The sequence below is a fragment of the Pelodiscus sinensis genome, chromosome 16 (assembly GCF_052426305.1).
Source record: "Pelodiscus sinensis isolate ZL-2025 chromosome 16, ASM5242630v1, whole genome shotgun sequence".
Lineage (NCBI taxonomy): Eukaryota > Metazoa > Chordata > Testudines > Trionychidae > Pelodiscus > Pelodiscus sinensis.
The window spans coordinates 18,854,111-18,866,199 of NC_143067.1; the positions used below are offsets into that span (position 1 = coordinate 18,854,111).

At 44.7% G+C, this 12,089-nt stretch overlaps 1 protein-coding gene across 2 annotated transcripts in view; it reads left to right on the forward strand.

The window, feature by feature from the left end:
• Positions 1-208: 208 nt before the first annotated feature.
• Positions 209-12,089, forward strand: part of ARHGAP26 (Rho GTPase activating protein 26) — a 352,726-nt gene continuing 340,845 nt past the window's right edge. Inside the window, exon 1 of one of the 2 annotated variants that reach the window (XM_006128543.5) lies at positions 209-1,062. In XM_006128543.5, the coding sequence (XP_006128605.1) occupies positions 909-1,062 (154 nt within the window). In that variant the 5' untranslated portion in view covers positions 209-908. The remainder of the gene's footprint in view (positions 1,063-12,089) is intronic. The other variant, XM_014576262.4, reaches the window with a different exon arrangement.

Genomic DNA, 12,089 nt, shown 5'->3' on the forward strand with positions numbered 1-12,089 from the left:
TGTTCCCTCCCGAAGTTATAGGAACAGGTTTCAGAGAAATGTCCTTGAATAACCCTTGTTCGTGTCGCAACACCTCCCCCACTCCTTCTGCGGTCTCCGTAGCTGTTCCTTTAAGATACGGTGGGGGTTCCCTCCCCTCCATGCGGCTTAACACAGTCCTGGCCACGCCCCCCAAGGCAGTTTTATCATCGCTGGGGCATCTCTCCTCCCTCCCGCCCCCAGCAGGTCTTGAGCCGATTGGCTCCGGCTGGCGCAAGAGGAGGCCTCGCGTTCGAAAAAAAGATACCCGACGTTCCAATGGGAAGCGCGTTCGGAAAAATGATACACAACGTTCCAACGGGGAAGGGAAGCGTCCCGATTGGTCCCGGATGCCATCAGGTCTGGCTGGGCTCACCAGCAGCTGCTGCCGAGTGAGGCCGCTGGGCTCCTTTGCTTCTCGCTCAGCTAGGGGAACTTTAGGTAGCAAGTAGCATTGAATGGGCTGGCAGACAGCAGAGGAGGCACCTTTGGGTTTGCAGCGTGCGTGGAAGCTCTCGCCATGAGCAATCCCCAGGCAGCAGCAACTGCTGCTACTGCAGCACGACCCCACTCCTCTTTGCTGCTCCTGTTCCCACCCCCTTGCATCTGAGGCGGATCCCAAAGAAAATCCTGAGCCTCATTAACTCTTCTGACCTGCTTATTATTTTTAATTAATTGATTCTCCTCCGTCCCTCTAAGGTGCCACCGTGACACCAGGTGGGAGGAGAGCGGTGCTTTCCTGTGGATAGTTTCGTTTTCTTTTCAAAGAGACTAAGGCATATACTTGTATTTTTCTTTTTGTTTTACAATTTATTTGGTTGCACTAGTGGGAATTGCTTCTTCGGTGGGATTTTTTTAAAGGGGTTGTTGGAGGGGGACGCGAAGAAGCCATGGGACTACCTGCTTTGGAATTTAGTGACTGCTGCTTGGATAGCCCCCAGTTCCGAGAGAGGCTGAAATCTCATGAAGCTGAGCTGGACAAGACCAACAAATTCATCAAGGAGCTTATCAAAGATGGGAAGACACTCGTTGCAGCTCTCAAGAGTAAGTGGCGGCGTGTCAGAACTTTGAAGGGCGGGGGGAGGTATGATGGTGGTTTAAACCCGACAAGGCATCCCAAATCGCATGTATCTCTGACCAGTGCCACCTGAATGCCTTTGTAAGATCCACTGCCACGCATGGTGGACTAACAGTGGGCACTGGCTGACAGGTACAAGCATCAGGAGACGGTAGTGGATGTAGAAACAGTAAGCTGTGGGAAAAATAGCTGAGTCAGTATTAATTTTATATGATCGCTTTCATGTCAATGCCTTACAACAGTTGAGAAACAGTATTATAGCTTAACTAGTAGCAAATGTTTCTGTTGATGGTAATGTTTGGGGTGTGGTGCACTGGTGTTGGGGGGAGATAGAGAACTCTGAATGAGAATGTCTTGGGGGCCTCTTCTAAAATGCAGTCCTGCAGGTGAGCTGCAAATTATCTAGCGTTCACCTTTTTTATGTAAATGAAAAAGGGATAGTCTCTACTGACTTTTCCCTTCGGAAGTCCTAGCATATTTCTGCTGGGCAAGGCCATTGTGAAAGCAGCTTTCCAAAAAGGAAAGCGGTTATGGTTTTTGCCGGTAGGCTTATTTGCTTTGTTGTTTAAAAGGAAGAACTTATCTTTCTTCGTAGCTTTTGCTCTTAGCAAAACTGCCTCTTCCATTTGAAATTATTTGCTCAATTTCTTGTAATAAAGTGTGTGTGTGAGGACAGTTGCGTCCTCCCCAAAAGATGTTGCTAGTTAAATAGTTAGGAAAGCAAACACACAAACAACAATGATTTTTTTTTTAAGTTTTAAGTTCCTTTCCTCAAGGAATTAAAAAACCATAAAACCACTGACCCTTGAGGTGATGGTGGATTTGTACAGACTGATCCTCACCTGTGAAGTGTGTAGGTGTAATGTAATTTTGAAATCCTTATGCTCGCATCTTTAGGTTAAGTGCCACTTGGTCATGCTTCATAAATACCGGCAATGTTTAACTCCTCTCAATGTGGATGTTGTACTTTATCCATTGTACATTGCTGCTTATGACTTGTGCACTTGACATGTGACTTACATATCTGACTGCAGCAAAAGACAGTTGAGTTGATTAGATAAAGCTGTTACTTTTACTTTTCAAAATGGAAAAGCTGTACAGTGTGTGTCCTTTTCCCAATTTCTCTTAAAGTACCTAATGGTGTAAAATCAAACTGGTTTGGTTTTAATCTGAGGTCTGTTCTCCCAACAGTTCAGGAGGAATATGTTTATGGGCATTCCTATTAGTGGCAATGCAGGCATTTTTAGGAAAGGATTCAGGTTCTACAGGGTATGCAAAAATGTAGGGAAACTGTGGAATATACCTGAGTAACAAGACTTGTCTGTCATAAGGAAATGTATTGGCACCTGCTTTTGAATTTTAAATCTTCATAAATATTACTTTTTAAAAATACATCTTGTTATATGGTGAAGTGTAGATTCAATAATGAAATCCATCTCTTGAAAGAAATTAACACCTGCTGCTTTGCATTATAGAGTCAGGGTGGTGTGTGTGGTGTGTTTTGTGTACAATTACTGATTTATTTCAAACTTGACCTGTCCTAGCACTGGGTCCCGTTCCTTCCCCTGCCCCAAAGCAGTTTGAGGAAACAAGTGTGAATTTTATAATAAGGATACACTTTGTGGTATAACTGGATTGTAGATTAAGACTGTTAACTTATCCCAGCACTTATTTTTTTTTATTTGTAAGTGGACAGAATCAGGATACTCTTGGCAGATTAATTTTCTCCTTTATTGAAAAATAATTGTCGGGGATGGTATTTGACATAACCTAGCTCCCCCACTCTGATCATATCCTATATCTGGCTTAGATTTCTTTGTATAGTTGGGACCTAATGGTGTAATTGTGGTGTTGACCCATATTACAGACCTGGTTAATATAGGCATGATATAGTTAGGTAGGAGTAAGTCATATTAAATATAGTCTCGGAGGTGCTATATTGTTAATATAATCTCTATACCAGTGATTCTCAGAGCGTGGTTTGCAGACTACTAGTGATCTGTGACTGTCTTACAAGTAGGCTGTGGCCTATGGGCTTGTTTTTCCCCCCACACCCAGCAGTGGGAAGCCAGTGGTGGTACTCCAGTCCTGCATCCCCTTCCCCCCCCCCCCATGAGATTGCAGCAGGGGCAGGGACCCCCCAAGCCTCACTGGCTGGATCCAGTTCCTCGGGGGAGGAAGTGGCTCCACATGCTGTTGCTACCCCTCCCTCCCCCCAGCTGAGGAGATGGCAATGCAGGAAATGGCACAAGTGGTGGCTTTCCATGCTGCTCCATTAGCCAGTATCCTGCCCAGACTCCTTACCCCAAGCCCACTCCTGTACCCTACCTCCTGCCCAGACTCCCCACCCCCAACCCGCTTCTGTACTCAATCTTCTAGACAGATCCCACACTACCACCACATCCTGAACACATTTTATCCAGGTGTGGTTGGCTGGCAGTGCACGGAAATATTTGTCTTAAGCAGGATGGGCTGCAGGCCAAAAAGTTTAAGAACCATTGCTCTACAAGTAAGGTTTCTTTTGAAGATTTTACCTTTTTATACAATAGAGGTCCTAAATTATGGCTACTTCCACTGGCTATTGTCTCTTGTGCACTCTTAAAAGAATATTGTCTACGTATCTTATCTAAATATACTCTATTTTTTATTTGTTTTTAAAAATCAAATGGGGGAAGGACAGGAGAAGAGGGATGAACCCTTTTTCATCCACCCTCCACACCTGTGGCTCCTGTAGAACACAGTCATATGTGGCAGCATCATGATGATGTCATGTTCTTGCATCTTGACACTACAGCATAATATTTTGCATGCCCCAGGAATGTTGGGATTCCCAAACAGATTGAGTGACTCACTGAAAATTAGGACAGGTGACATTCTTATCTAGGGCTCCTGCATAGTGGCTTATCACTGGAGGGGTCCCTCAAGTATTGAGTTGCAGCTGTTGGGTTTTATTTGTGCTTTTTCCCCTCAGTTCAAATTTTGAGCATACAGGTGTTTCACTCCTTTATGCTTGTAATATTGCCACAGAGGTTCCGTGTTTCAGGATGCCCCTTGGCAATTCTTTACACTTTAGGTGTGTCTGTCTCTCAGAGTAAGCATTCACAAATTTGTCTGTATGCAGATCTGAGACCTTATGTATTACAGCAGCCTGTGTAATTCTCTCGCTTCATAAGAGCATTTTCCTGCTATCAGCATGTTATTTGGGGATAAACCAGCATTATGTTTTTGAAGCCAACATAGCTTTTTGCAGTGTAATAGTGGAACATCTATTTGTAACTTTGAAATTTCTCTGGGTTAATGGAAGTATAGTTGTCTTAAGGGAGAACTGATCGAGGAATGCTTTCTCTCTTGTTGTCAGGATCATGCTTTCTGACACCATTTTTACGCTACACTGAATTAATGTGATTTTCCTTTCTTTACTGGCATCTGCATATGTGGCTTCTCCAAGATGCTGTACTTGCCCTTATATGTTCTTGGCTATTAATTCTTGGGCATATTGAAAGTGACACTGATTCCAAGGCAGCTAAGATGATTTTGATCCATTGTTGACAAGGATGAGTTACAACATCTCGTGATAAAATTGCAAATTCTTCCTATCTAAATTGTGCTGGAAAGAACGTGAATTGGTCTTGAAGGAAAGAACGGTTTATGCTAGTGTTCCTTGTAAACTGAGTGCTTGGATGCCACCCAAGAGATTCAAATGCCGCCCAGCTGATTAGTAGAGCGCCCACAGCCAGAAGCATGTGTTTCTTCTGGTGGTGCACATCTGCACATGACTTGGTGTGCAGAACAACATTTATTCTGCACATGTATGGAAAAATTAGAGAGAATACTGTTTATGCCACAGGTGTGTTTTCCCTCCTAGCTTCATTTCAGTAAACCTATTGGATGAAATCCTGGCCCTGAATAAGATAGTGGCAAAATCTCCAAGTGACTTTAGTGGAAAGGTGAGGGGAGTCTGCATTCACTTCATTGGGCCTTAACTCAGGCCCATGCAACTGACTGCTGTTAATAGTAGGGATTAAAATCCCATTTAATCAGTTAACCGGTTAAATGTTACTCTGGGGTGTCAGCTTCTGTGGGCCCCATGAAGAGGTGGGCCCAACTGGGCTGGAGCAGCGCCCATACCATGGTGTGCTGTGGGCAGGGAGGCAGCTCCTGGGCACTAGTTAATTGGTTACCAGTAAGCATCATCGAGTAAGGGTAATGTTTATCAGGTAACTGGTTACCTGTTCACATCATACGTAACAGTCCAGTCTTCTATGGGTCTCATTTACATTGTACATTTGTTGCTGGGTTTAGTATGCTGGTGTTGTGTGATGTTGGTGGCCAGTAATGTAAGGGAGCTCAGAGTAGATGATCCAGTGGTTCCTTCTGCCCTTAAAACTTGCTGACTCTATGGGGAGGCAGGGTTGTTTTCCTTTGTTACTTATTGCTGCAATGAGTGTGTGATGAGCTGTGAAGCCAATCTGGATGAGAACAACAACCAAGTTGATCCATTTGGGAACAATCAACTAAGCTAATAAAAGGAGTGGATGTGGGATTTAAGTACAATAGTGCAAGTCATGTAATAAAACTATTTAAATATCTGCTTGATAATATTCTCTTTCCCCTTCTGTTGGCTGTTTCATTACTTCTTCACTCAGTTTAGACACAGGGTATGTGTCATGTTAACTCTTCTGATGGCAATACATGACCAGGGTTGAGTATCTATGCAGTGTTTGCTATAGCCACCTAATTTCCCCCCCACACCTCATACCTATATCCATATCCTCCTGTCAAATACTTTTCTCACCCGCAGAGATTAGAAGTGTAGGAGATTTACTGAGTTGCCAGCATTGCTTGAACAGTTGTGAATGAACTTAAAAAACAATGGTCCTGTATCACCTTAGGGTATGTCTACACTTGCACCCTCTTTCCAGAGAGGGATGCAAATGAAGACATTTGAAATTGCAAATGAAGCTGGGATTTAAATATCCCGTGCTTCATTTGCATATTCACGTTATGGCGCTATTTCGAAATAGCGCTATTTCAAATAACAGACGCTGGTAAGACGTGGTTATTTCGAGAGACTTATAAATAGTATCAGGTGTTTTTGTGGGCACAGCCCACAAAATGTTAAGTCCCAAATACAGAATGGTATATTCCTTGCCAGCTAATATGACTTGTATATAGGCCACAAGGTAGCCCTGGGCAAGAACGCTTTTTTTTTTTTTTTTTTTTTTTTTAACTTCAGGTTTGCCCAGCTAGTTTCATTATACAGCCAGCTTGTTAAAATCAGCCATGTCACTGTATTGGCCTATCTGTCAGGAAAGATGATTTAAATGGATATAATTAAGTTTTCTCACTCCCCATAAATATATGTATATTTTAAACAAAAATTCTCTTATGGATTTCGTGATCAACTTTGCTGGGGTTGCACCAATTTTCACCATGTTTGAAAGCATAGAAGGAATTTTAGGTGAATGCATGTGGCTTAAAAAAATACAGCTTTTGCTGAAGACTAACTTCATTAAGAATCCTGCGGTGTATGAGGCCTATTTCCATAGTGAGGACTTTCTTACTTTTTGGCTTTCTCTTTTTTAAGTAAGGGAGGATCTGACCTGGTTTTCATTGTCTCCATTTATTTCTTCCTGGTACTTTCATTGGCCTGGTTTTCATCAAAATATGTCCCTCTCTGTGACACCAGGAATAAATTATTCAGAAAGCCTTGCAAATGCTAAGATCTAAAGTGGCACTCATAATGAACTGTAAAGAGTGGATACCATGGAGTGGGCAGAGCTGATGCAGGTTAACTAGCAAAGCTATGTGGTTGCAGGCACTGGGAATAGCTCCTCTCCAACCCCCTTCTCACCTTCTCCATTTCAGTTGAAAACATGATGGCTGGATTGGGAAGCTTGGGACTCCGCCAGCATGGCTTTTCTTTCACTCAGTTTTCCCTTAAGTGTTGGTGTTGCATCCTTTCATGGCTGAGTGGGGGATAGGAGGTGTCTGATCTTGTCGCTAAGATAGTTGCTAATTTATTTCTTTTTTATTTTGGTGGAGGGGAAATTGCTGGATTTGCCAGGCTAGATCTACCTCTCATAGGAAAAAAGTGCAGAAAGTTTGAGCAGACGTAGCTGGAAAATAACATGCTGGAAACAAGGAGATGTGGAGTTTAGTCCTAGGTCTGCCGGAGGCTTCCTGAGAGACCTTGGACAGGTCAGATGACCTTTCTGCCTCCATTTTTCTCTGTAAATATGGGGCTCCTACAACCCAAAGAGGCTGATCCTTGATTCATAAGCACTTTAAGTCAGAAGATGGTTACAGGAGTGCATGGAGTTTGAGACCGGATCTTTGTCCTTGCAACACCAGGTGAGGCAGGAGGAGTTGGGAGTGGGATGGGTGTTGGGGAATTGCTCAGAACAGTTCTTTTTAATTTCCTGCATTGCACATGTTGGATGCAGTACGTTTCTGGTTTATCACCTAATGGGTACTTGATCTTAGAACCCGGTGGTTTGCATCCAGCTTGTTCTGTGTAGGTTGCACTAGCTGCGTCTGCTCAAAGGTTGGTCAAAGGTGCCTGGGTATTGCTGTGAGCCCATATAAAATGTATTTCAAGGCGATGCCTAGTCACTCCCTGACAGAGAAAGTCCATAGAGAAAATGCTTCCTTGAACTAAAATGGGAAAATAGTACCTGTCAATCCAAAAAACACTGACCACCTCTTGGGTGAAGTTGCTAACGCACATCTCTTACACCCTTCAGCACCTCTCTTCCATATTAATAATAGATGCTAATAACAAGGCAATAGTGGCATTCTGATAGTATCCTTTGTTTCTTGTATGAAGTGTAGATTAGCCATAGGGATGTAAAAGACCATTTAATTGGTGAAGGCAGTGCAAACACAGAGTTTAACTGATGAAAAGAGAGGTGGGTGGGGGGGGGGTCACGCTCCAGCAGGGCTAGAGCAGCTTCCCCGCTCACTGAGGTCAGGCTAGAGCAGCCCCTGCCACAGATAGGGGCAGTGTTAGCCCGGCTGCTTCCGGCCCCGCTGCGGGGGCTGCCGCTATGGGTACCAGCCCCCCCACGGGGGCGGCTGCTCCTGATGGCTCCACGTGGGTGGCCTAGCAGAACTGGGCTACTCCCGGGGTACCAGTTTACCGTTACCCGTTAATATCCCTAGTTAACCATCTTGGTCCCGGGATATTTGAGAGACATGAAGGCTCCCAGCACCATGGAGAAGATAAAGACTTTTCTTGTGCAAAGGAAGCTGCTCTACCCCACACATTTCAGGTCAGACAGGGAAGAATGACTCGGTGTGCGCACACATGCTTTGGAGTAGGGATGTCAGAATGTAACCGTTTAAACCATGGCCCTTCCTTGCCACCACACTATGGCTACATCTCAACTACATGGCTCTGTCGACAGAGCCATGTAAAATAGTTTATTCGGCATAGTCAAAGAAGCAGGGATTTAAATAATTCCCACTTCATTAAAATATAAATGGTCGCCTCGCTGTGCTGACGATCAGCCGATCTGGCACAGCACGGCAGTCTAGACGTGGCGCGGTCAACAAAGGAAGCCTCGTGAAACAAAGTTTACCGGAGCGCTCGACAAAGGCTTCCTCTGTCGACTGCGCTGCATCTAGACTGCCGTGCTGTGCCGGATCAGCTGATCGTCAGCACAGCGAGGCGACCGTATTTATTTTAATGAAGCGGGGATTATTTAAATCCCCGCTTCTTTGACTATGTTGAATAATCTATTTTACATGGCTCTGTCGACGGAGCCATGTAGTTTATATGTAGCCTATCGGGCTGGAGCACATAAAATCTACTAGGTTGGGCCCTCCTAGGCTCTGATGTGGGAGGGGAATGTGGGAAGTGTCTTTCACAGTCAGTTGGGGGCCATGTCAGTGAGGGTTGTTTTGTAGCCGTCTAACTGCTAGGATATATATATATATATAAGCATCCCTGCTCTAGTGAAATGGCAGCTGGGATCTCTGCCTCAGTAACACCGCTACACTTTTAAAAAAATTTTTAAGCGGGATAACATTTGTGACAACTCAAGCATCTTGCATGTTTACCTAAGGGCTCAGAGCTATGGCGGCATCCAAGAGACTCTTCTTCTCATACTTCTGTTGTTTCTTCCCTTCTACAAAGTGCCAAATTTAAAAATAGACCGCTATTTCGACAAGTCCCTTAATCCTCGTGGAATGAGGTTTACTGGGATGTTGGGATAGCGCACCTGTTATTTTGATTACATTTTGAAATAATGGGCTCGCTGTCAAAATGCGGAAAACGCTATTTTGGGATACTGGAAGTATCTTGAAATAATGCCACAGTGTGGATGAACCCTAATTAGGGCTTGTCGACACTGGCAAGTAACTTCATTGCTCAGGGATATGGAAACAATACCTGTCTGAGTGCAGCAAGTTACAATGCTGTAAAGCACCCGTGTAAATAGGTTGCCTGTGCTGTTTGCTGTTCCTCTAGTAGAGATGGTTTTCCAGAGTATAGGAAGAGCTTTTCTCCTGAGCTCAGCTGTGACCACGCTGCAGTGTTAAAGCACTCCATTCTACTTGGAGGTGTAGACAACACCTAACACATTAAATGTGAGCAGGAAAATGCTGTTTCAGGGTATAGTCTGTGTCCACACAGGCTGGTGAGTGACTGGCTGTTTTGAAAGCAGCATTGTTATTTGCTGTTAGCAGATGAACTGTTGTGAAATTTTAGTCTTCAGCTCTGGGACTGGGGCTTGAATGCCATGCCTGGCTTCATTCCCTCTGGGATAGTGTTTTGCACAGAGTTCCTTGGAAAGTGAGGTTCATGCCCTAAAGCACCAAGTATAAACCAACATATTTGGAACAACCCTGAACCTGTTGCTGTGGCCCAGTGTTGACCTGGGAAATTGAACACTTCTTGCCCTGCAGGGTGAATTCTGGTGAATAAAATGGAGTTCGTTCTGCTTTCCTGGAAGAAAGGTGAGTTTTACTTTTTCTGTACTTAACAGAAAATGAACCTGCTTCCCTTCAGCAGAGGCTGAAAAGCAATGGTAGAACAATAGGAAGCTTGTTAATTACCAGGTCTAATGCAACGCAAAGACACTAGTGAATTGCTTCGCTCTCCGTACTTCTCTGTTTTGCCCATTGTGGGAGCTGGCCCATTTATTTCAACTTTCATCATCACCATTGTTGTTCCCTCCCTGTGGTGTCTGTTTCACTAGATCTAAACTGGGTTATTCTCCCCACCCTTCATTTTCTGCTGCTGAAAGAATACTGTGGTGCTGGAGTAGCTATAACAACCCCTGACAGGGGAAGAGATGAGTCAAGAGGGGGACCTTGACTGCTAGCCACTGACTGCTAGCCAACAGTGCCATCCAAGTGCATTGGCAGTAGGGATGTGAAAAGTTAACCAGTTAACTGGTAAGTATCACTTACCAGTTCTGGTTAACTCGGTGGGGGCTGCTCCAGCCCTGCAGGCCACACCGGGCACAGGGGCTGCTCCAATCTCTCGGCATAGTCCCTGTCTGCAGCAGTCTCGGGCTCGTCACAGGCAGGAAGCCACCCAGAGAAGCCCCTGCCTATGGCTCAAACCCCGATCCCTCGCCCAGCCATCTCTTCAATCAGTCAACCAATTAAACAAGATTATACATCCCTTATTGGCAGGATACTCCCCCAGGGTAGGGCACTGATACCTGGTTTGCAGTTGTCCCTTGGAGGTTTAGGCACTGTCCTCTTCTCATAAGGGAATGCCCCCGGGATGTCCACTAGGTTGTCTCTTTGGATCTGGAGCCCAAATCAATGAGTTCTTTCACTATTTGCCAAAAGTTGCAACAACTAAATGACTTCTGTAGGTGTAAACTGTGATCTCTGGGAGGGAGAGTGCCAGCCCTCTGGTTGCCCAAAACCCAACCCCCAGGTTTTGCTATGAAGAAGGTAGTGGCTCCTAATGCCAAATCCTATGAGACTGCAAGCCTACGTTAGAAGTCCTGTTGGTCTGGAATTATCACAGGACTGTCCTGTGCTTTTGCTTTGTCCTTGGTAGGGCCCTCAACTCAGGACACTGAAGATCTCTTTGATGCTGTGATGGTTCCTGGCTACAGGGAAACAGTATCTTTTAAGCTCTCACTGTTTTCTTCACAGCACGCACAATTAACCCGTGGAACTCCTTGCCAGAGGATGTTGTGAAGGCCAGGACTTCAACAGGATTCAAAAAAGAACTAGACACATTTATGAAGGATAGGTCCAGCAATGCTAATTAGCCAGGATGGGTAGGAATAATATCCCTAGCCTCTTTTTGTCAGAGGCTGGGAATGGGAGCCATGGTTGGGATCACATGATGATTTCCTGTTCTGTTCATTCCCTCTGGGGCATCTGGGATTGCCCATTGTTGGAAGACAGGATACTGGATTAGATGGATCTGTAGTCTGACCTAGTATGGCCATTCTTATTTTTAGTTGAAATTGATACCGGATATACTGTTGTTACACTGAACTCTAACTGTTGCACTTCTCTTGGGGGTGAAGTCGGCAAGGGGTTTCCAGAGAGATAAAAAGGTGCTGGCTACTAGGGTTATTTAGCACTCCTGCTGAAATTGTCCTTGGTGGGAAACCAGGTCACAATAATGTTGTACAGTTTGTCCGTACTTTCTTCTCCTTCACTATGAACTTGTAGGAAATCATATCTTGAGTGCATGCTGGTGCTGAACCAGAGTACAGATCCTTTCAGACCACTGGCTTCTATTCCCCTTTGTCTGGGTATGAGTCTGGGAGCAGGTATGGCCCCTCTGACTAAGATCAGCAGTATTGGCATGCCTCTTCCTCCCTCTTGTCTGCAACAGCTGGGGCAATAGTTCTGATCACTCTCTACACGCTGGAGGTCTGTCTAAAGAAATCCAGTTGCTTTCCAATCATTAAACAGAGCACATGCTTTTAATTGGTCTTTTGGCAGGGTGCTCTGCTTGAGTGCCTGTAAACTTTGACTGGAGTGGAACAGATGCTCTTCATCTGAAATC